General features: G+C 34.8%; 2 protein-coding genes, 1 long non-coding RNA gene and 2 pseudogenes across 3 annotated transcripts in view; 2 read left to right on the top strand and 3 right to left on the bottom strand.

Annotated features, from left to right (window-relative positions):
- The window catches only part of LOC116286589 (phosphoribosyl pyrophosphate synthase-associated protein 2), a 36,597-nt gene that overhangs the window by 7,131 nt on the left and 3,625 nt on the right, over positions 1-25,841 (bottom strand). The window contains exons 2-7 of the mRNA XM_031693146.2: positions 15,715-15,767; positions 10,168-10,234; positions 7,072-7,157; positions 6,889-6,984; positions 5,687-5,802; positions 3,961-4,016 (exon numbers count right to left, since the gene is read on the bottom strand). Of these exons, the coding sequence (XP_031549006.1) occupies positions 3,961-4,016; positions 5,687-5,802; positions 6,889-6,984; positions 7,072-7,157; positions 10,168-10,234; positions 15,715-15,767 (474 nt within the window). The remainder of the gene's footprint in view (positions 1-3,960; positions 4,017-5,686; positions 5,803-6,888; positions 6,985-7,071; positions 7,158-10,167; positions 10,235-15,714; positions 15,768-25,841) is intronic.
- Positions 1,844-9,586, top strand: LOC148910232 (uncharacterized). The gene is made up of 2 exons (XR_016120062.1): positions 1,844-2,442; positions 7,903-9,586. It is a non-coding gene; the product is annotated as an uncharacterized LOC148910232 (long non-coding RNA).
- LOC148910231 (uncharacterized) lies at positions 13,137-14,489 on the bottom strand (annotated as a pseudogene).
- On the top strand, positions 17,595-20,869 carry LOC148910230 (uncharacterized; annotated as a pseudogene).
- Positions 24,231-25,713, bottom strand: LOC148910229 (uncharacterized). The gene is made up of 5 exons (XM_089031967.1): positions 25,563-25,713; positions 25,026-25,277; positions 24,772-24,943; positions 24,517-24,665; positions 24,231-24,439 (listed from the first exon to the last, which is right to left on the bottom strand). The coding sequence occupies exons 1-5, from the start codon at positions 25,696-25,698 to the stop codon at positions 24,231-24,233; spliced, it is 918 nt and encodes a 305-aa protein (XP_088888093.1). The 5' UTR covers positions 25,699-25,713.

Here is a 25,841-nt window from a genome sequence, read left to right as displayed (position 1 = left end):
AAAGTTTCTTGAAGATCTATTTTTAGCTCCGCGCGCAAGCCCGAGCTATTTTAGCATGCGATTCCTGATAGGTCAGATTGTAGTGACGTCATGGGTGCACAATAGATCGGCAGTGACAAAGCAAGCTTCATGCAGTTGACAAACCAAACTTTATTCGATTTTACGAGAAATCGTGTTAGAGGAAATTCTTGAGAAATTCTGAAAGGTATTTGAAGAAATCCATAAACAGCACATGTAAAAAATACTCAGCCGAGGCAACATCATTCAAGCTTGTTTTTAAATCAAAACAGTGGTCGCCCGATTGAGACCCATTTTTGGAGTTGATTGCAGTTGTAGATGTCAGTTGTCCGAAGTTGTCCACAATTCTCCACCTAAACTGAAATACAGTAAATTTTGGCTTATCCCAAGAACACGTGCTTCTGACTTGAACTTCAACGTTTTCAAAATGACAAGTTATCTAATGGACATCTAAAATGAAGGTAGATTGGACTCGTTTACGAAAGAGGATTTTCGATGAGCAAACTTGTTGAATTCAATTATCAAAAGTTCAAAAACTTCATCATCTTCATAATCACTTGAACTTAAACTCTATTTACTATCGAAAATGCTACGCTGTCTTCACTTTAGGATCTTCGCTATTTTTATCGCATTTTTTTATCGCGGTTTCCTTCCCTGGCGTCTTCGCAGTTTTTAGCTTGTTCGTATACTGAAAACCATCCTGACTTGATCGTTCTCGATGTTCTTTTCTATCAGTTGTTAAGTTTATTGTTTAATTCGTCTATGAAGAATACATGATTGTTTAATTTCAACTTTTTACTGAGTTTGAAGACATTTTTCTCGTCGGAAACTAAACATTTTTCTCTCACATCGAAGTCACTACAATTCTGAACAATCAGGAATCGCATACTAAAAATAGCTCAGGCTTGCGGGCGGAGGTAAAAATAGATTTTCAAAAAACATTCATGGTTACAGGCCCATGTATGGGAGATGTGCTCTCTTACTTCATATTCTCTTGGTAGATGTAAATACGCAAAAATGAAGTCAGAGACGGAATTTGCAATCAATAGGGGGGAAACCATACGCGGTCGTGCAATTTTGTAATCACTCGTATGATTTTGGTCCAAATTGCACTCCACTCAGTTCAATTACCATAATTGACTGGCTGACCGACCGACCGAATGAATAACTACTGGTATAGAATCGAAGAAAGAATGTTATTAAGTTTCTACTAAAACAATAAGACTAGGCGTACCCCGGGTCCCTAAGTCGCCGTAATTTAAAGCAACTTAAGGCGACTTAAAGTGTATATGACATGAAAAAATTTTAATGTTAAAAATGTGTATTTTATTGGCATGAATAAGAATATCACAGTTAAATTCGTTTCAAAAACGTATTTCTCTAGAAATTCAAGAATATTTAGCACAAGTTGTGACGTCATTTTGTTTACAAGTCTCCAGATTTGGTTGCAAATACACGAAATATGTTTGAATGTAGAATCTTAATTTCAGGTAGTACACTTTTCAGTTTCACAACATTTGAAGAGTACTATGTAAGCTATCAAATGAAGCAGAATACAATATGCCTTTTGTTGTTATTTTGTATGAATTACAATTTATATTTAGTACATTACTACCGAATCTAGAGTACGTGTCAACAAAATGACGTCACAAATTGGTCTTAATTTTCTCACATATCTCAAGAAATAAGCTTTTGAAACAAATTTTATTAAGATATATTTATTGTTATTAACAAACTATACATTTTAAACGATGAAATGATTTCGTGTCATATACACTTTAAGGCGATTTAAGAAGAAAATATGATGACATTTTGGGTATTTTAAGGGCGATTTAAAGCAACTAAGGTTTCAAAGGACCTTTTGATTTCTTGCCTCGTACGAAACCGTAGGGAGAATCTTCCTATCGGCAATGCAGCTAGTGATCCACTCCATCGAAACTGATACAGTTTGATCTGGAAGTCCGGGCAATTTCATGCTCTGCAAGCCCTCTTTAAAGGTCACGTCACCCCATTTGTCGGCTGCCACTACTCCTCCAAACTTGAGAAATTTTTCTCGTTGTAACTTACTGTCCTTACCGACGAAGAACATCCTATCTTTTATATTATCCAAACCCACCCCTCCCTCTCTGCCAATATTTGGAAGACCTACAACAGAGAGAATCTGGGGCGAGAAGTTGTAATTACAACCACAGTTCCTTGCGTGCCAAAATATTTCCAAATGGCGAATGTTATACTGTTTTGAGAATGGCTTTTCGGATGCTTTGTTTTCTTTGAATTTCACAGCGCATTACAATAGTCAGTGTAATAACACCACTAAAATGGAGGAGATGACTAGCTATAAACTAGGGTGAGATGCATGCAAATGTGAAAGTGATCGGAATGAAGGGACTTTAATTCCTATGGCTGCATGGCGTTAGCTCGCAAGTGAGTAGATAATGTTCTAGAATGTTCTCGATCTGCCTGTAAAGAACGTCTTATTTATCAAACATAGTAAAAGCTTTCATTAATAAAGTCAAATGTGTCTAGGTATACAAGTGTATGTGTATTTCTAGGCCTTAAAGTTCTAGCATTATTCATATACATATGCTTACTTAGCTAAATTTTCTGAGCCAAATTTAAAGATGAGTTGCAAAAAATATAAGCTTAAATCAAATGCACGTAAAGAGGAATCAGTGCTTTATATAGTTTGTATAATTTTGGAGTAGTGATGACGTGGTCGGCGATAAAAACTTTCTAAGAACCTCAGTAATCTCAGTCAAAAAAATATTGGTTGGAAAATCAAATATTCTTATTTACCAAAAACCACATATTTTAGCAAGATTGACTTCATTATACATTAAGACTTATAGAATTTTAAAACATTATCCATTTTAAAATTATCTAACATCAAATGACCCAACAGAGATAAATAAAACTTAGTATGGCAGCTTATATCAGTGAGGTATTCTGGCTGCTCATATATAGCATATGTCTTAATATTATTTACATATTATATCTGATTATTTTCATATTATGAGTATATATCAGTTTGTTATTATATATATGATTATAGAGTACAAGCACTAAAAGTGTGCAACACTTGATGATGATTATGATGATGATGATTTAGCTTTATTACCATAATTTTTCAAAGTTATTTACAATATAATATTGAAACAGGTATTGGTAATAGCTACTCAGTAGTAAATAGTGCTAATTAAACAATAGAAAACAATAGGATTAGCATAATTTAATAGTATTTAGTGGTATTTATGTTACACACTTATAGTGTTTGTACTCTAAGTGACATGTCTTAAATATTTACATAATATTATATGTCGAGTTAATGCCAGTTTTTTATTATTCATATGACTATGAGTGCTCTGCTATAATAGCTAGGACATTTGCATTGTGGTGTCATGAACCTCTGCTACCAGAATTCCTTTGTTTTGTTCATTTCATCAATTTTCAAAATTTTCTCATGAGGGAATTTGCAAAGCATTCTGGTTATGGTGGTCAAATAATGCATGAATGCATGAATGATAGAAGTAATGAAAACAAAAATGCAAAACATAAGTCTGAAAAGATCAAACTTAAGGCGATTTAAGGCGATTTAAGGCGACTTAATGACCCGGGGTAGGCCTAAGACGACTCGCTCTCGTTTTCTCCGAGTCAAATAGTCAGCGATTCGACACCTCATGACTAATAGCAAACTCGACCTCGTAGTCTAAAACTCTTAAATATATTTATTATACATTTCTTAAACTGACTTAAAAATTTAATACTGCTTTCGAAAAAATAGCAATTGCATTCCAATCTCAGCCGGGACCAAGAGCGAACCCGACATGATAAATGTATTACAGGAAAACCTAAAGATAATACAAATTTCATTCAAGTTCACACTATATCAGGGATTGGCTGAAGCCTCTGAATAAGATGTATTATAAAAGCTGTAATTAATACCTGTAGGCAGAAGCTGGATTTTTTGCAACAATAACAGCATTTCTGTTATCAGGCACCTGTAAATGAATAAACACAAAGGAGAGACTTATTTAAAAAAAAAAACAGTCAAAAACAAAAAAATGTTCTTTTCTGACTAAAATTAATATCGACCTTTCTGCCTAGCAACACATTAATCAGTATATAAAATAGGTATCCAGGCTGTCCAATAGACCTTATTCGTGGTGTGACAATGTTTTCCCAATTCAACGTGACAAACCTCTGGGGGAAGGAAGAGCTATTGTTTTGCGACTTGTCGGGATATCATTGTTATTCCTTTCGTATCCTTTGGGATACTCATGAATTTTTCGAAGAGTAAAAACAAAAGAAAATGAATCCCCTGGAGGTTTGTCACGCTGAATTGGGAAAACATTGTCACAACACGAATAAGGTCTATTAAGTAATAATTGAAAACCTCGTGAAACATAGAGACTCTCGGGATAACAAAACTAATTTCCCGAGGGACCAGACATTAAGTGTTTTGTTTATATAGCAATTAAGAAATATTGAGAAGTCAGTTTAGGAAATAAGAATTTGATTTCGCGAGCTAAATGCATGAAAAATGACGATGATGCTAAAAATACAACTCACATACGATCTTGTATTTGTTTACCAAAAATTCAACTATTCACGGACTGCATTATACGGTTTAGATTGAATTCTATTGAAAAAAAACCACTGTCCTTTTTGAGTTGAATGTACGCTATTAGATGTATTTTACAAGAGAAAATGCATGACATAACCGGGGTCAAGCTAGAAAATCGTCTCTCCTTGAAATAAAACAGAACCTTTCAAAAAAGCAAAAGTGGATTTGGAAACCCTGGGCTTCCCTGAACATTTTGGTATACATAATTCATAGGAATTTGTTAAAATTTAGAACCGTATTTTTGCTGATTTTATAAGCTCATACTATCTGTTGGCTATACATTTGCCTCTTATGGTTTCTTAGGTTTCGTAGCCTCGAAAACACGCTAACTACGGTAGTTAGCGAAAGAACAGAAGATTTACTGGTCATTTACTGATTCAGGCGATAACCCTCACTTAACCAATAAAAGAACTATTTTAAGTCAATGTTAGAGTCCCGGGGGGGTACTCCCATATATGGACTATACGGGGATGATCCGCTGAACAGGGTATGGTTTTTCGAGCTCCTTGTCATAAACAGGGTATGCAATTTCACTCAAGTTCCAAGTTCTTCCTGAGTTTCCTGTCATATTCTACTTTCGTATTGACCGAAACTGGTTATTATGGTCGTACAAAACGATACGCTAGATGACATGATAATTGAAAGGGAACTCAGTGCAATTAATTATATCTTTTGTCATGAACAGGGTCTACAAATTTGGGTTTTTTTGTCATAAACAGGGTACCCCTTTCAGAATTCCAGTGGAACACCCCTACCCAAATTTTGTCGGAGTACCCCCCCCGGGGTTAGAGTGAAGGCATTTAACCCGTGAAATTATTAGTCAACCTGTAATAACCAAATAGACACAAAAGAAAACAATGGAATTAGGGTCTACTAAAGTGTGTTAGTCTAATGTCTATTTCACGGGTTTAATGACTTCACTCTTCCTAAGTCAAATATTTTTGAATTCATACATCTTTTCTGGTTAGCATTTTAATTACAATAAGGATGTTGGGCAGTTTTCATAGTTTTCATATGGGGAAATGAAAAAAGAAAACTTCTTACTGATTCTGATATGTATCGCACAATGAAAGGTGATGCTCTCAAATTATCAACAGGTACATTATAGAAGCCTTGAATCTCTTTAGAATGTAGATCCATGGTGATGATACTGGTTAAGCCTGTGGGGAAAAAAGCCATATAGCAACAGGATTATGGTAGCAATTATCAATAATTGGATAAAAAACAAAATTCCATAGCAAAGGAAGCTATCAAAAAGGGGACTATTCATAATTTATTAAATTACACTTAATGCCTGAAGCATTTTAATGCTAAGTATTAATTCTACAAAAGTGAGAAGTTGAATGGTGAAATATTCCTGGCAGATCCAGAAACTTACACAAGCTAAGGGTGTCCGAAATGAAAAAGTGACGATGTAGTGACGTCATCAATAATCCTGAACTGACTTACATAAGGTGGCTCGACTGGGTTTTGTTTGTAGCGTATCTTCGAAGTTTGGAGGGGAAATGCGGCACTGCCATTAAGTTAATTTCAAAAAAAAAAAAATCATTATGACATGTTTAGAGTTACATTCAAGTTTTACATGTTTTACAATTTATCACGATCGGAGTTACCATAGCAATACAGTGACGTCATGTCATTTTTTTATACATTCCGTTTTTAGCAAAATCAGACGTTTGTTTAAAAAATGGTTTAAAAGTTCTTAAAGTTCATATGTTTGTCTTCAAGTAAACGAAGTTTCGAAGAGTTGTATGGAAGCATTTTGAAATAATTGCCATCTGAACTTTTGCGCAACAAAAATGTAAACAATCCAAAGCAATTAGTTCATGTGACCGAAACATTTTCTTACTGGACTTGGGAAAAGCTTTTTTTGGGTCATAGTGCTGTGCTACTATTCCAATAGTCCTTCTGAGAAATGGAAAGAAATCTCTCTATTTGATTTCGAGAAATATGATTTCAAGCCTAGTTAGTAAAGTTATGCGTTTTGATATCTTGTCAAAGATTTCACTTATGTTTTTTAAGTCTTTAGATTACTATAGTTGTGTGAAAAGTGAACATAGCTAAGCCTGATCTATTTGTTAATTATGTAAGAATGCATGTAAGTTTTCGCAAAGCTCTCATGACGTGTACTAATGGCTTGCAACCATGGCTTGCGCAAAATAGTATCTTGCTGGCATATAACATGTCCAATCCCATTTAGAAAATCTGGTTCATTAAATCCAAAAAAATGTTTTCTCTGCTTGTACCTGATTTACACATCAGTGATGCAATAAGTTTGGCAGGAATTGATCCTCTTTTATTCATTTTACTCTGTTTTGAGTAAGGTAGATAAGGAATAACACCTAGGCAACAGAAATATTAAAAAATATATATTAGAAAAACAAATTAAATATAGTAATGTTTTACATGTTCTTTTGGTGTTTACAAACCTATTATTCTTCTTGCGCAGGCAATCTTGCATGTATGAGCCATAATGAGCAACTCCATAAGTGCATCATTACATGACGACTTTTCACTTAAATATTTTGATAGACACAAATTTACATATGATTAGTAATATTCATCCCAATTAGTATTCAATAAAAGAAAGTTTAATAATATATAAATGTATATGCAGTCAATCCCAAGAAGAGATAAACCTGTGACCAACAGGTTTTTAAGTCCTTAACATTTTATAAACGTTGTAAAAATTCTTTTTTGTTACTTTGACACTATAAAACGTTACATTCATTCAAACCATGGCAACCATGGCTGACGAAGACTTAAAAATGCCGATAGTCACGTTGTATTTGTATATTTCACTTCGTTTATACTTACCAGTATATTAAAAGTACATCAAACGTTATGCAATATCCTCCCTGATATTTTTCCAGAAAGTCCTAGTGATAGACAACTCGAAAAAAAATAACAGGAATGATATCCCATAATTTCTGGTATACTTTTGATACTACTTATAATATACATATACAAGAGGGTCAAAGTTTTTGCATAAGGCTGTATATATTACATATAACATATTTAATTATACAGCTTCTCATTAATCCCATATAGGTAAACAGGTCTTGTTGATATGGGATTAATTAGGCAGCTATATAATTAATAGGTAATGGGATTTCATGCTGTCCAATCAAGAAATAATTAGACTTGAAAAATTCCTCTGACTGCCAAATTGGAATTTTCCTCCTCCAATTATTTCTTAATTGGACAGCATGGAGTCCTATTACATATACTAACTGACTTTTACATCGTTCTTGTTGAAGGTGCTGTAGACTATGTGTCCTTGGGGGAAGTGTTTCCGGATTTACCAAAAACCTCTCATACACCTCAAGCCAAAATACTTCTACACCAACAAGAAATAACAGAAAAAGAAACAATCTGGTTAAACCCTGCATACAGCAAAAACCAAACCAACATCGACAAAACCTTTTTAAACCTTATCCAGAAACATTTCCCCCAGGGACACAAATTCCACAGCATCTTCGACAAGAACAATGTAAAAGTCAGTTACAGCTGCATGGGTAACATAGCAACCATAATCAACCAACATAACAAGAAAATAATCAACAACCAGACCCCCCTTTAGGACAGATGAAACTGCAGAAATAAAGAACAATGCCCACTCGACAACAACTGTGTTTCAACCAGCCTTGTATAAAAAACACGTGTAACGACTGATGAAGACAACACAGTGAAAAACTACATCGGACTGACAGAAAGTATATTCAAACAATGACACACGCAACAGAAACTATTGTTTCTCTCAAAATACATCTGGAAACTAAAAGACGACAAGAGAAATAACAAGACAAACTGGTCAATGATAGCCTCAGCAAGTTGATACAAGAACATCTCCAGAAGGTGTAATCTCTACCTAACAGAAAAGCTTTACATTACTAAAGCCGACAAAACTAGCCTCCTCAACGAAAGACAGGAATTAATTTTTTAAATTGTTGTATACTCCTTCCTCTTTCACTCACTCAGGACAGAAAGAAATTCATGACCCTCCTATTATGTCAATCAAACCGCCCTTTGGTAAACTGTTCCCTGGGTACTTAAAGTATATCCAAATTACCGCTGTGTTCCTTGATCACAGACTCATTTACACAGGGTTAGCCTAGTATCTGTGTTTAAATATTCACAAATACCAACAGTAAAGCAAAGAATGCACAACTTCAACAATACAAACATTTTGAAACCCAACGGACCTTGACTGGAACACGTGAATATTCTGCACAAACTCGAGGCTAACCCTGTGCAAAAAATGACGCTGTAATCAAGGAACACAGCGGTAATCTTGAATTCGAAACTGGTCTATTGCTTCTTTTTGCATCAAAATTATATGAGCCTGCATCACATTCGAAATTTTCTTCGTAAATACGGACTTTGAAAGAAAAGGCTGAATGGTACGCAGGCTAAACCATATCTGATTTTTGAGAAATTTGCAGTCATAACTCCAAGGGCGGATCCAGTGGGTGTTGAAGTAGGTGACTATAGTCACCCCCCTTCTCCTCAAATTTCTCACGACAGTATAATTATTGTTAGTAACAGTCACCCCCCCCTTTTTCTCGAGTTCCTGGTAAACCTTTGTAATAGTTACCCCCTTCTAAAATTCCTGGGTCTGGCCCTGAATTCTTCAAGCCCTGAACTATGTGCCAGTATTGTTTTTATCCGGTAGGTAAAAAATTTGATTCCAAATAAATTTTGATTCCCAATAAATTCTATTCATAGAAATAAAACTTTTCAAAAATGTTTTTCCCCCTACCCCAATAATAAAATAACTTCCCAAAGTGGACTAAATTGCCAATCCCTTGGTTATATGCATGCATACAGCTATCTCAATAAAGATTGCATACCAAGCCCCAACTACTCTACAGTCAATGCAAATCCAATAAGCAAAATTTTACAATGAATATAGAATCTTTCTAACTTTTGTCTGGATTTTTTTTTTGCGGAATGCTTTATTCTGTAATGCAATAATTTGCATGTGCATAATAATACATTTCAAGCAACATGCAAGATGCAGCATGCATCAAAACATTCACTTGTGGAAAACTCAAAGAGAATATACAATAAGTTTCATAAAACTTTCTAGTAGTTGAGCTATAAATTATCTTTTCTGAAACTCCTTGTACATGTATTGCACCAACATACTAGTCTAGAAAGTTCTTTGGCAATGGTTGATTGTTCAGATGTAATATATCTTTTTCATGACTTTGTGTAATCTGGGCAATTCTAGAATGTTATTTTTAGTCTTAATTAGCATGATTGCAATTTCAACCACATTTTCAACCACATTTTTGACCGATGTTTCAAGATGGGTTCCCTGTGGTGCTGGACAGCGAATATACATAGTAGAGAACATTTTTAGTATGTATGGCATGTTGTCTGAATTACAGCAATCAGTTCATCCCTAAACTCCATACGCGTTGGGAAGGAACCCAAATGTCAGTTAAAATGCAAGTTGAATGGGTTTATTATAAAATATCATAGAAAATTCAAAGAAACTTATAGTAATTCACAATTACCTTTGTCCCGACTGAATAATGAACACATCTCTACCCCGGACAGACATCTCCAATTGGACATTCGTCTCTAAAAGTAAATCAAACTTTATTTAAAGTTGACCTTGTTAATCATTATATATTTTAGTGTAATTAAAGGTCACATACGTTGGTCTAAAGACATGATTTTATAAACATAGTATAGTAGTAATAAATTGTGTGTTCGGTGTGTATATAATGAAACGTCTGCCATTTTGTTTCTAAAAATAGTAACAAAATGACTGAATGACTGGTATTGAAAAATCATATCTCTGGACCAACGAATACCAAATACAATTTTCATTTGGATTAGAGTTTTGGACTTTGCTCATTGAGGACATAGTTAATGGAGTGGAATGGTTTGGAAACTCCATAGAATATTTATTGGTTTGCGTTTGAGGTTGAACCTTACCATCACGTGATAGTGACGGTGCACAAAGAACCAAAGGAAGTAAATTCTAAATCGTGAAAAGATGAAAAATTGTTGTTGGAGGACTAGAGTCTTATTTAGTTCTTTAGAATTATATTCATTTTTAAATTGGTTTTATTCATATAGCAGGACCCTATTGTAAAACAAATTATGTGAAGTAGGCTTCCTGAAGAGAAGAGATAGCTAGCTAAAAACTAGTGAAAACAGTAATGATAAAAAGGCAAATTATACAAAATAAAAAGATGAAAAAACTTACTGATGTTTTGGACAAAATAAAGATTGAATTTATAGTCATACTATAAATCTATTGGTTGGGCTTCCTGTGGTTAGTCTAGTGACACATCTAAATCAATGATAAACACAAAGGAACTCACTGTAATTTAAACTAGTGATGTATCTGGATATCACTACGTACCATCTTCTTGATTACTACTATAGAGCAACTTTAAAATTGAATTTTAAAGCAACAATTCAAGTTTCAGGCAAAATTTTCACATAATGTTGGCAACACATTATTTTACAGACACAATCTCAAATAATAATCTTTGAAAAAATTTTCACAGGTAGACAATGTTAGCCCTTATCAATGTTAGAAAATATATTTGCTTGCTTTAAACTACTTAACATTCACAGGAATTGAGCTTTTGAAAACACCCACAACAGCCTTCTAAAACATTATTTAAGACCTTTAATTAAAGAAAGAAATTTGCAGTTTTAAAATTGCTTATTTACCGTTTGCATTGCTACGCTGCCACCCTAGACAAAAATTGCGACGTACACTTTGCAATAGACTGCCGTCAATCAAACACGTTGACGCCATTTACACGCGTGTGTGATTCAAAAGGCGCCAAAACTTGTCGACTGTTTACAAGTATTATGAGCCACACTCACCGGGCCTATCCGGGGCCCATCCCAATGTGTGTAAATGACCTCAACTTGTTTGATTTACGGCAGTCTATTGCAAAGTGCACGTCACGATTTTTGTCTGGGGTGGCCGCGTAGCAATGCAAATGCCAGTAAAGAGGAGCACTTAAGTTAAATCTTTGCATGCAAGTGGTTCGGATGACACAAGTCCTGAAAACTGAAGAAGTAGCTATTTACTTGCTATTATTTTTTGTACTTCGCAGAACGCAAAAGCACACATTCATTAAAGCTGATACAGCTCTCCTTGATTATATTCTATAGTATGAGCTAAAAATGTATTGCTTCAGTGATTTTTACCCATACTCCCGTTGGGCTAGTCGCACAGTCATGAAGCAGGTAAACAGCAACATTTTTTCAAAGGACTGTATAAAAATACTAAAAGGCAACGTTTCAACTGTTTAATCTTTGAAATATTGTATATCAGTCTAAACACTTATACTCTGTTAGAGCAACCTTTTCATGTCACAATCCATTTTATTGCATATCACTTCTCTTGGGTATTTACATATTAAACAATTGATCTTTTTTTCTCTTGACTTGATGTCTATTTTCGTACATAGATTTTAGTTTTCACTATTTACAATTATTTTAAGAAGTTAATCTCATGATGTTTTATAATCAAATCTTAGATAATTATGCAGGCTTTTTTTGGTAACCTTCCAATCATTTACAGAAATCAATATGAGTTTAAAAGGTCTTTCAAGGTAGCTTTATTTTATGATATGTGTTATTATAATTAACCATATTGTAAATGATTTGGGATGGATAGCAATAAATAATTTCTTAGGTTTTTGTTAAGTCATGTTAACTTTATACAATGCAAAGCTACTAATGCAATCAAACAAAAAAAAACACACTAATTTACTTGCATCTCAGTAAGGCTGCATTCATTATGTATACCGCAGGTGGGGGGCAGAGGAAATTTCAAAAATACTCCAAAATTTGAAGATCCCCCCCACTTAATGGCAATAAAAATTGTGCCCCCCTTCCTTTAGCAGGAATAAATTGTACCCCTCCCTCCCCCCATTCAACAATCCCACATGCAAGTCTCTAAGGATGCTTGGCGATAGATCTTTTTGCATTGCTTCTCCAAAACTGTACTGGAATGGGCTACCACTGGACATTCGCAACATCTCTTCTCTTGTCAAATTTAAGACAGCCCTAAAGTCTTATTTTTATAAGATGTCATATTTTAATTAGATTTTTCTTTATTTGTTTGAATATCTTTATTTTATTCATTCATTTATTTATATATATATATGTTTGGCTGGGTTTGGGAAGGGGGGGATTTAATAATTTTAACGTTTTTATTCATGTAAATTTTTATTTTTTTTTAGTATTGTTATCTTTTCTTATTAGATTGTAATGTGCATTAGAAAACAGCAATGTTAATTCTTGTGCAATATAAGTTAATAAATTATTATTATTATTATTATTATTATTATTATTATCAGCAGTAAACATGTTTGAATGCTAATTAGGTAAGCTAGATAGGGCGTACCTACCAGCATGACAGGACTACTAATATATACAATCACTTAAAACCAATTATTAATGTTCTTAAGATGCAGTTTAAATACTTAGAATGTTTGAAATGTCCTTAAGATGTGTTTAATTTAAATGTTCTTGCAATGTTCACTGTGCAGCTTAATACCGCTTTCTGCATTCTAAGTAATACATCTTTGTATCTTGCTCCAAAGATATTCTTCATCTCAGGCTCCATCTCTTTAGACCATCCTCCAAGAGCGTCCAAAATGAGGTTCACTTTGCAAGACCGTGTATCTTGGGTGTTGTTTTGTGAGCTCAAATCTAAGTGCTCCATACTTCTTCTTCTTCTCTTTGTCTTTCTTTCTTGGTTGTTAACCAATCATTTCCACCATGAGTACTTTCTTGTTATTGTGGTCGATGAAACGCGCGCCCACACAATTAGATTTTACATACATGTGGTCAGCATATACAGGTACATCCCAGTATGCTTCAGCGTCAGTTGATTTGTAGAGTGGTTTGGGTTTGACATCAGAAAACCATGGGGGTGTACTATCAGCCAGTTTGAGATCTCTTAGCATCTCAAAGAAAAACACTTTCAAAGCAGCGTTGTGTCTATCCAGGTACTTGGACTGTGCAAGAGATGGAAATCCAGCCAGTACATGTGCCAGACATTCGGAACCCTCGCCACACATTCTGCATGTGACATCATTCTTGTCTGTTGTTCCCGTCTTGTAGGCGGTGTAGACTCTTGTTGGGGTTAGCTGTTCGTACGATTCCATAATGCCTGCAATACAATGGGTAGGAGCGCTTACCCACTTGTTAAGCCATGCAAAGCAACCTTCGTGACTTAATTGATCATCCTGCCATCTTGCTTTCAGTAGACTTCCTTTGCCAATGTTGATCTTCAACCTTCCCCACGAGTTTTTCATTTACAGCTTTCTTAAGGTGTTTCTTGATGTGCATTCCCTTGATCTTTATCTCCGGTTCTTCTAATGGGCTACATGACGGTTCAGGGGTATTTTGGTTCAGAGTTGTTCTCAGTTCTTGGGCAAATTTCTTTGCATCACTAATGAGAGAGGAGCATCCCTTGTCTGCAGCTCTTTCTTGAAACTGTAGAACAGTTCTCATCATGGGGTCCGGACTCTCGTAAAGTTTGACAGCAGCCTTGACCTTGATCTTATTATCAGCAGTAAACACGTTTGAATGCTAATTAGGTAAGCTAGATAGGGCGTAATTTCGTAACCTACCAGCATGACAGGATTAATAATATATACAATCACTTAAAACCAGTTATTAATGTTCTTAAGATGCAGTTTAAATACTTGGAATGTTTGAAATGTCCTTAAGATGTGATTAATTTAAATGTTCTTGCAATGTTCACTGTGCAGCTTAATACCGCTTTCTGCATTCTAAGTAATACATCTTTGTATCTTGCTCCAAAGATATTCTTCATCTCAGGCTCCATCTCTTTAGACCATCCTCCAAGAGCGTCCAAAATGAGGTTCACTTGCAAGATCGTGTATCCTGGGTGTTGTTTTGTGAGCTCAAGTCTAAGTGCTCCATACTTATTATTATTATTATTATTATTATTATTATTATCATTATCATTATTATAATATACCTAAATACAAACACTTCTTCGTACTGCTACCTACACATTCCTATGCAAGCCATTGTGATGACTGCTAACGAGATCTTGCTATAGACTGTCTTTCTGATTGCGATACATACTGAACTGGATGAGGAATATCGGTTTCCATTTCCTCTTCCCTGACGACTATTTTTTTGAAAATTTTTGAAACTTTTTTGAAAGGAACCAGTAAGCAGCATTTAGGATGCTAAGTTGTAAAACTTTTTATTTTATAGCTCCTACACGTTTCATCTAACTTTGTAGACTTCTTCAGGAAGTTTTACAATAAAAGTTTAAAGTCCTTTATTTAAAGATTATCCTTATCTACGTATAGGAAGTAGGGCATGTAAAGGAAACACGTATACAGGACTCTAACAAGGGAGGAACATAGTTTATGGATGTTGAATAATTTTTGAATAATTTTGGGGGCGAAGTTATAGCTATAACGTGTTTCCTTTACATGATAATGATGATGATGACAATAGTGATGAAATTGAAGATGATGATGATGATCAAGATTACAATGTTATTTAAATAGTGGTGTACAATTAATTATCCTGTTCATTAAATTCCTTGTTGAGTTTTATATGTTAGTTAATAGTCATTTGTTGTTGACAGAAAAATGAGTATCCCCCCTACCATTACAAAAATTATTTAACATCCCCTTTTGAACAACTGAAAAATTTTATGACCCCCCCCCCCCCCCCCTGCGGGATACATAATGAACGCAGCCTAAGTGCAAAAGAAGATATTGAAGTTATCCCTATCGTGAACATCTCCTATGATTGAATTAGAACAACTACCACGCCATGCAATTGAAACTACAAAGATCAGCTGGTTTATCCACTTTTTTCATATTTTAATATTTGAAAAACAAACCCCTCCCCCTCTGGAAATTCCAGTGCAAGATGCTCTCCCTCTCCTTTGGAATTCTTGATCTAAAGCCCCCAGTCTCCTTTGGATTTCTGAAGTAGGGGTGTGAATATTTTTTGAACTAACCATTCTGAGTTTAATTTTGTCTAGTTCACGATATGAAAATCTAGCTATATTTGTAACTAACCTTTGTTCTGGAACTGTTTGACAGTGACAGGTGCTAGGTTGACACCAAGTCTCCTATAAAAACAATTACACCATCATGCTTTATAAGTTATTGAGCAGAGAATAATTTAAATTCATAATGATAATAATTGCTGTGAGCAAAGCATAGCAAGCACAGGTAGAATTCCCAATTTTGAAAGTTGTGTATTTCGCGACATTGCAGGAATCACCTTATAAGTTCTTAGCACAATGGTTATTTATCTGTTCAAGAAAGCAATTCAAGCCATGTCTTTTTCACAAGCTAATCATGCCAAAATTAAAAATTAAATTCCTTCATTGTTGGAAGTATTTGCCTTGGTCACAAAGAATTTACAGGACTTTTACAGTGAAAACAATATCATTTAATGAGCCTTTTCAAAGATTTTGTATCCTCAAAGTTTTGACTGATTTGTTGAGTGCCAGGTCGAATATATATGTATATATATCAAAAGTATATCAAAAATTATGGGATATAATCCCTGATATTTTTTTAGTTTTCTATCACTATAGGGCTTTCTAAAATATATCAGGGAGGATATCCCATATTTTTTCATATACTTGTGAAAAAGAGTCAAAGTTTATGCATATCACAGTATATATATATATATATATATATATATAAATAAATATATCTATCTTAGTTTGTTATATGGGAAGGTATTTCACGTGCTTTGATTGCAGTGAATTTGCGGCCCATAACTTACGGTACGGACCAAAAAATGAAATGTTTCACAGAGTGTACGTACTTATGAACTTTTAAAAAATTCAAATCTTCATTAAAAAATATATTTCTGGAGGAAAATCGTCGGGAAACCTTTAATAAATAATTAAAGATAACTGAAAGTCACTGGCAATTAATGTAAAACTTATCAAACAAGCGATAACTCTTTCAAACATGCGACAACTCTTTCGATCAAGGCTCTACACGGGCACTAGTTGAGCGATTTTGTACGACTAGAAAACTAACTATGATAAAACTAAAACTATGAACTAAAGGGTGGTGAATAGCGGCTAATTCAGTAAATGAAATAAAGATAGGTTTACAAGTAGAATTAACGTAGATTTGTTATTTCAGTGAGCTTACAACGTCAAGTTTGAAGTTATCTGAGTTGATCTGGTGAGGAAGCCAGTAGTTTCTTTCGTTAACATTTTAATCAATTTTCGAGGCTCATCTGCTCTAGAAGTATTTCAATTTTTCAGTTATATTTTATCCACACTTGAATTTGAATGCATTTTTAGACAGGAGAGTTGGCAGTACCTTTCTTATTGAGTCGAAAGTGCGCCGTCTTCATGACTTCAGCCATTGTGCATATATGGTGGCCTGCTTCAAACAGTCAAAACATTGAAAATTGATGAAAACTATTCATGTTCAGTGAGCTGTAATTTTCCAAAGCTTCTCATTCATTTCTGGAGAGAGTTTTTGAGTTTATTTCCAATATAAAAGGCAGAAAAACAAACGAAAGGATGTAGTATTATTTTTTCATCTTGGTTGCGAATATCTTGAAGTTTGAAGTACGACAGTTTTCTTCTCAATCTCATGTTGAGTTCTTGAGGTCTTCTTTTGATGCCTTTTTTGCTTTGCATTTACATGTTTTGCAAAAGAAAGCCTCACTTTTGTTAACTAGTATTTCAGAAAACTTTAAACTAAACTTTTAACTATTCAAAGTAAACTAAAACTACTCTTTTTGAGCAACTCAAACACTACATGACTTTTGGTACGTACAGGAAGCCCTTCCAATGCAGTTCTCGTTTGACATGCGCTGTCAACTTTACTTTTTGTTGCTTCACCACTTTTTAATCTCAATGCCTTACCATATAATACATATTTTATTAACCTCGTTTGCTCGGTCCGTACCATAAGTAATGGATCCTTGTTTTTTCAACTTTTTTAAGGCCCACGCACTACGCACTTGGGCCATAAGGCAGTGGAAAAAACTCAGTCCACAACTTAAGGTACAGACTTCACACTCAATTAATAAGAGGTACATATATGATACATATTTATCTATCAAAGTAGATATATATAGTCAGATATATATATATATCAAATGAGGGAGATATATAGTCAAATCCAACTACTGGTCTGTCATCAATTAATGCTGTGTTCTGATAGATCACGTGCCAGCGTCTATAACACAGCTTGGGCTGCCTAACAGAACAGATAAGTAACAGTTTAAACAGTTCCTAATGGCTAAAAAACACCAATATTAACGGATTCTAACAGCTAAAAAACCACCAATTTTTGCCCTAGCATCCTTGATTGGATGAGCTACTACTAGGCTATAAGCAGTGGCCTACTAGTAGAAAAGTGTCAGCTTTGAAAACCCAAACATTAAATTTGACTTTAATTTTGAATTTAATAAGACTGAAGCGAGATGAGGTTTTACCCTAGACTCTATGCCATAATAGTTTTTTAAATTCTTTCATATTAAAATTTTTGATTCCTTAGAGGATATAGGAACAATAGTCATAATTAAAGAACAAAAGCAGTGTGAAAAGGATTATGGTCTAGAGACGGGGGTAAAACGTCATCTCGCTTCAGGCTTATCTAAAACTTGTCTGCTTCTATATCTTTGGCCAACTTGACTAAACATCAAGTTCTCTTGCCCTCATGGCCTATGAGTCAATAGCCCATTGGGCCTTCAGCCTCATGGGCTATTGACTGATCATAGCCCATTTGAACTTGAGGATTAATTGCTAAATATAAAATGATTTGCAAAAATTATAAGGTAAATAATTGTTTTAGTATTTTTAAATTTTATTTATCTCTTCAAGCAGCACACATCAACAAATGAGCATGCATATCTGAATGCACCTTATATTCACCTGTAGGTGAATTAACAGCATAAAATGTAAATTGTGACCAATGAGCGTGGTAGATTTACTAGGCTCGCTTGTGTAAAAATACTAAATTAATATATCCATTTATCATATGACCCGTATCTGCCCTGGCGCATGCTCTTAAAAAAACCATCAGGAAAAAGGCGTGAGAAGGGCCATATGAATCCGTACGGCCCTTCTCGAAACCTTCAATCGTATTGACAAATTTGCAACTTTTAAAGTGCCCCTACGATGAAATTCAGTGTCTCGTTTTTAGAATAATTTTTACATTTTCAGAAACTATGAAGACCCAAATTTTGCTGGCCCAAGCCTTTTTTCTTTGAACGACAAGTGCCTCAAATTTAGACATAAAAACGTGACTTTGGCGTCTGCCATTGCTACCGAGTGTTCCTATGAGCCTGCGATATTACGCTGACCTGTGACGTCAGTTACTCAACACTTTGCTCAAGCTTACTTGATTACTTCAGATTTATGACGATGTTTGAGGCGGATTTCAACGAATAGGATGCGGAATTAGATCCCATAGAAAATGAACAAGAAGTAGAAGAATACTCATTGGAAATAGAATGCGAAAATGAAGAAGAGGAGACACTTTTAAGATGTTTTGCCAGCGAAGTCGAGGTTCTTGACTGGTAAGTACGCTTTCGCTAATTGTGTGATGCACATGTATGCATTATCATAGATATCACATTATTTGACTTGAAAACAATCATATTCTTGTAAGTGCAAGTGTAGCAAATGTTCCTTACAACATATTGTGAAACACGAGGAATGTCGGTGTTGTATGGAGTACGATACATGTAGAGAAAAAATGCAAGAAATCAATCAAGAGGAGGAATGCATTACAGACCATGAAGCCTTCAGTAGTGTTTGCCTGGACCAGTGGGTCCTCGAGGTTGCAGGGATTGGTTTTAAGACAAAAGGCAAAAATTCATATACTGCAGCATTAGGAAGAGGAAATCCTGCCAATTCTGAGTAAGTGAAGTGTCAATTTTTCTCTTTTTTCTTCTACAAGTACAGTTGTAAGGTAACTGATGATAATCAAGGTAATAACACATCGTATCAACGATTGTTTTACCAGCTAATAGCCAATTTTTGGTATCATGTAAGCTTACTTTTACACACATGATATTTAAGGTATTAGGATACGTTTACGACCACTATGCGCGCAAACTTAAATAACGTGCTTGCTTTATAGTATAACACAAACAAAGTATACATTTTCTGAAAGCTGAATAAACATAGTTTATAAAGCAATCTTCAAAATACGATTTTTTAAATTGTTGTTCACGTTATTGTTCTCAAAGCGAAATTTGACCATGTCTCAGTAAAAACGTTAACGGACACATACATTTTAAGCTATGTTTGCGAAAAATGTCTTAACATACTCAGGAGATAATAAGCTCAAAAAGGGTGTCCCAGATTTTTGATATCTGTTTTATATCTCTCCCTATTTTTGATCAAAGTTCGACGATTGCTTTTGGAGTGTTGTTTATAGTAAAAAGGGTCATAACTTTGGAAAGAAATTAAATTTCAAAAATCGGAGACACCCTTTTTTGGGTTATGAGTTTCTTTTTAAACTCTCCAAATTTTAGAAAAATCGAATGAAATCCAAGGGCCTTTTAGCTTTTCGAAGTTGAAGTTTTAGCGGCAAATAAAGTTTGAGAAAATTGCGTTTCTTTGTTTGGAGCCGGAAGCTGCAGGGAGCCACGATGGTGTTGGTCAAAACACCTTCAGCCTTCCATTTTGTCATCACTTGTCATATTATCTGTTGTTTTGGACGATCGCAATGTAGGATCTTTTTACAAGGACAAAGGAGCATTTGGACTCAACGTTATTGCAAGCGATGGGACATTTCCGGTCTTGATAAAATCACGATTTCGATTTGTCTCAAAATTTTGGTTTTTCCAATCAAATATTGCAAGAAGTTTCACTAACATATGAAAGACAAAAGTTTAAAGTTATGAAATTTCAGAAAAATTTTTTTTTTCGAGCAAATCGTCATTTTTCGTATCCTAATACCTTAAGGTATTAATTTTAATTGACCTTAATTGTTTTTTTCTACCTTCTACAGGTATTTAAGTTCTGTTGCATACAGACAATTTGTAAGGCTTGTATGGGAATATGTTGGGGCAGCCAACGCCTTCCTCTTCCATGCTGTGTATACAACAAAATACGAGAAGCATTCCCAAATGCTGATGACATGCATAAAGGTTATGAGGAAGATGATGATGAAGAAGAAGAAGAGGAAGAAGAAGATGATGATGGTAATGGGAGTAACATATCTTAGAAAGTAACATGTCAAAAATAAAAAGTATAAGATTATAATATTATTTAGTATATTTTACTAATATGATTTATTATGAACCACTTTTAAAATATCTTTCTTATTCATGTCAATCTATTGATATCAGTTTGATTTAATATATGAAATGTCAAAGATAACACATTGTTTGCAAAGCAAATAGAAAATAAATAACTACAACTCAACAATGAGAAACCACTCATTAATTTCTACATCTATTTTTGTTATCTATCGCCCTCCTCCTTCACAAGTTAATGGTTTGACAATTTCATTATTTTTTACTGAATTTTCTGATTTTCTTGAGAAAGTTGTTATTTTACCTGAAACTGTCCTTCTCGTTGGGGATTTCAACTTCCACATCGATGATGCCAATGATTCCACTGGGAAGAGGTTTCTTGACCTCCTTGAGTTTTTTAACCTCAAGCAGCACGTCCTTTGCCCTACGTCTAATGGTGGTCATACTCTTGATCTTATGGTTACTCGTACTGATGACGATCTGGTATCTGACACCCGTGTGTCGGATTTGATTATCTCTGATCATTTTCCTGTTCTTTGTCACCTAAATCTTGTGAAACCTCTAAGCAAGAAAAAAATTGTCTCGCTTAGAAATTTAAAGTCTGTCTGTCTTGAATCATTTAAATGTGATATCAGTGATTCCTTTGTTCTTGAGGACAATTCAGACCTGTCAATGCTGGTATCGCAGTATCATGAGGTACTTTCTTCTACACTTGACTCTCATGCTCCGCTTAAGCGTAGAGCTGTTACTATCCGCGTCAAGAAGGCGCCTTGGTATACCCCTGAGATTGATTCTCAGAAGAAATTGAGACGAAGGTATGAGCGTCGTTGGAGGTCGACTGGACTTGCTTCTGACAAGGAGCGTTTTTCTGGGCAATGCGTAGTTGTCAATAGAATGTTGTTTTTATCCAAACAACAGTATTTCAGCAGTGTGATCGCTGATAACGAGAATGACCAGCGCTCTCTCTTCAAGATCGTCTCTAACCTACTTCAGCCGAAGCAGAACTTACAGTATCCACCTAGTTCTGATGACACATGTCTGGCTAACTCTTTCATTCCGTTCTTCTCTGATAAGATAGAACGCATCAAACTGGGTATTTCTAAAACTCTATCTGGTCAAACTCAGTTGCAACTAGAGACTGTTACTTGCTCCTCTACTTTTCGATGTTTTGAAGCTTTAAGCCCTGACGATGTCTCACGCTTGGTTGGGTCTACTGCGAAGTCATGTAGCCTTGACCCAATACCTGCCTCTCTCCTGATGGAGTGTCTTGATCTTCTAATACCAGTTTTCACAAATATTATCAACCTCTCTCTTTCCCAAGGTGTGTTTCCTGATTCTCTGAAAATTGCTAAACTTACACCTATTCTCAAAAAGCCAAATGCAGACCATGATGATTTTTCCAATTTCCGTCCTGTTTCTAATCTACCGTTTATCTCTAAACTAATTGAAAAGGCTGTTGCATCTCAGTTAAACAGTTATCTAATGGACCATAATCTTCACGATTCATTCCAGTCGGCTTATAAAGCTATGCACAGCACTGAGACTGCTTTGGTGTGTGTCTATAACGACATTCTTCAATCAGTTGATGCTGGCAACTGTGTTATTCTTATTTTCCTTGATATGTCAGCTGCCTTTGACACAGTTGTTCATGATACTCTACTTGATAGACTTGCTTATCGGTTTGGAATTGGTGATGTTGTGTTAAGCTGGTTTAGATCCTACCTTTCTTACAGGAAGCAATTTGTTGATATCAATGACTGCTCATCCTGCCTTGTTAATCTCGATGTTGGAGTTCCGCAAGGCTCCGTACTGGGCCCTATTCTTTACTTGCTTTACACCTCTCCACTGGCTGACATTGTTAAGTGACACAATCTTAACTATCATTTCTATGCTGATGATTCTCAGCTCTATATATCTTTTAAGGGCAATGACAAACTTGTGCAATCTAGACAATCGTTAGAGGAATGTCTAACCGACATCTCTAGGTGCATGCTTTCCAATGGCTTAAAGTTAAACCATAATAAGACTGAACTTATGTGCATCCACTCTAGATTTCAAGATCGTCCTTCCTTGAGGGAAATTCTTCTCTGTGGCGACACCATTGTCCCTTGTATGTCAGCCGTTAATCTTGGAGTTGTTTTTGACCTATGTATGACCGGGGAGCTCCAAGTTAACAATATCTGTAAATCATCTTACTTTCATTTGAGGAATCTGTCAACTATCAGGAAATACTTAACCTCTCATGCGGCTCAGTCGGTTATCCATGCTCTTATTTCTTCTAAACTAGACTACTGTAATGCTCTACTTTATGGACTTCCTAAATATGTCGTGGAGAGGCTGCAATGCATTCAGAACTCTGCTGCTCGTGTTGTCACCTTCACCAGGAAATTTGACCACATCACTCCTGTGTTGGTTGACCTGCACTGGTTGCCAGTATACTACAGAGTAATTTTCAAGATGCTGTTGCTGACCTACAAGGCCTTACATGGCCTTGCCCCAACATATCTGTCTGATCTTCTGTGCTATCGTTCTTCTTCTTATGCTCTCCGATCTATCTCCAACAAACTTCTGGTTGAACCTAAAGCTAGGCGTACTACGTATGGTTTCAGGTCATTTTCCTTTGCTGCTCCCAGATTATGGAATAGGCTCCCTTTTGAGATTCGCTCTTGTACTACTGTTGCTTCCTTTAAAAGTAAGCTTAAACCTTATTTATTTACTTTATTCCTTAATAATAGGAAATATATTTAGATCTCTTTTGTTTGATTCATTTCCTGCTTTTATGCATATTGCCTTTAGGCTTTTAAGATAAGTTTTTCCTTTTATAATTAGATTTACTTATTAATATTTTAAATACGTAGCATTGTAAATATTGTAAATACATATATATATAATATATGCATATATTCCTGTTGTAAAGCGCCTTGGACATGCTCATGGATATGAGCGCTATATAAATAAACTTTATTATTATGTAGAATTGTTGCACTGTCCTTAATTTCTTGTGGCCTTTCAGTGGCTTGCCACACTTCCTACACTGCAGTGCCTTTTGTTGTTTGCCACTAGTACCAGCTTTGGATAACAGTGATTGCAGTTCAGTTTCTGTCAAAAGTAAAAGATATTTTTGAATATAAGCATCAAGGATCTCATCAGCATGCACACTTGCTTAAGGGATTGAAAATTGAAATATTTTATTGTTTTTTTACAACTTTTTCAATGAATTGTTAAGTGTAGTGATGTGAATCTGATAGACCAGAAAAGATGGGACTTGCATATTTTCTGAACTGAACAATTCTTACTTTTAAATTATAATTTTATGAAATAAAGTTTGTAACAGTATTCATTGGGCACCTGAACATGTTGGAGGACAAATAGTAGTTTCCTTTTGTTTCCTGGATAAATATTTCTGCTTTGCTTCTTCTTTTTCTTGTTTTTCGATTAACATACTTTGCAGAGATTCTGGGACATCATTTTTTAATTCTGTTGATATTTGTTTTAGCTCTGTTCTTGGCGTACTTATCAAAGTTTCATATATTTCAGCAACATAATCTATTAGAAGTATATAATTAAAAACATAGAGTAAGTATTGTGGAGATCATTAATATTTTCAAAACCAATTTTGTTACCATAATTTTGTGTCACTTTCAGCTCTCGAACAGTTGCATCTACACCTTTGAATTTAGGATACTGGACTGTGAGTTTTGCCTGTCCATTGACATCTACTTTGCTGTCCCTATTGGTGTTATAATTAAAGTGAAGAGCAGATAGAATAGTCCTGGGAATAGAATGTAAAAATGCCATTACATATAATTACTTAGTACATAAACATGCTAACTGTACTTTTAGCACAAACATTTAAATTAAATTGCCCTGTGTCTAACCTGCTAAGCATGCCCAAATATGAAAATGCCAGCATTTTGGGTGCAAACTGGTTAATTACTGAGTGGTATCCTTCCAAAGAACTGGTCTGTTCAACTGGTGAGGCTTGTTTGATGGCTTTTACAAGTGAGGTTTTACTCAGAGCATCACATAGTTTCCAGTAGGCTTCAGAACCTGACATAAAGATAATTATTTAATTTTTGCTGTTGGTAATTACTTTAAGCCATTAAGGCAGTGTATTAAAGACAAGTAATACCTTTAGTTAGCCATAAGCGTGGAGTATTGATCACACCATGTGCACACTTGTTGAATAGCTTATTCGGAATGTCCTTATGAACATTTATGATATGATACAGAAAGGAATTAAATTTGGCAATAATAACATCACCATGCTTAGGTGTTGTTGATGTCACTGCCCAGTAAAAATGGCGTACACAGGCTTTTCTCCATCTCCCAATGGTTTCACAGCCTTTTTCCTTATTCAGTCGTATCAAAATCTTTTGTATTTCTAGTACAACAAGAAAAAAATTATATGTATTAGAAATATATTATATGTATTAGAAATATATTATATGTATTAAAAAAAATATTATATGTAATAGAAATATATTATATGTATTAGAAATATATTTAAATATTGATATAATGAATCAATATGTATCAATTTGCATGACCCCTACAAAATCTTGGATCTAGTGGTCCATATCCTCAAGATGTCCTTTTGATTTATAATTAGTATACCAATTGTTGTTCTATTCTCTTGAGAAACATATGTAAGCTTTGTCAGACTTACTTTTGCCAATGTGCCACAGATCATAAAAATGGTCTATTATTGGTTTTCCAAGGTCTTTGCATTTCTTTGGGCATTCAACCCTCATCCACTTAGCAATTGACTTATGCCTATCAGATATGAAGATCTTAATTATCATATCAGTGACCAGCAAGATTGTTAATGCTTTTTGATTTCCTTGAAATTCTATATTGGAGGAGCTTCCACATTGGTTTGCCTAATAAAAAGCAAAAGACGTAGTACAAATCATTGTTATTGATAAGATACATATATGTAATTTCT

The sequence above is a fragment of the Actinia tenebrosa genome, unplaced genomic scaffold (assembly GCF_029948245.1).
Source record: "Actinia tenebrosa isolate PJP-AT-01 unplaced genomic scaffold, QUT_ActTen_1.0 PGA_scaffold17__23_contigs__length_9995812, whole genome shotgun sequence".
In the NCBI taxonomy this organism is placed as follows: domain Eukaryota; kingdom Metazoa; phylum Cnidaria; class Anthozoa; order Actiniaria; family Actiniidae; genus Actinia; species Actinia tenebrosa.
This window is presented reverse-complemented; position numbering and strand designations above follow the sequence as displayed.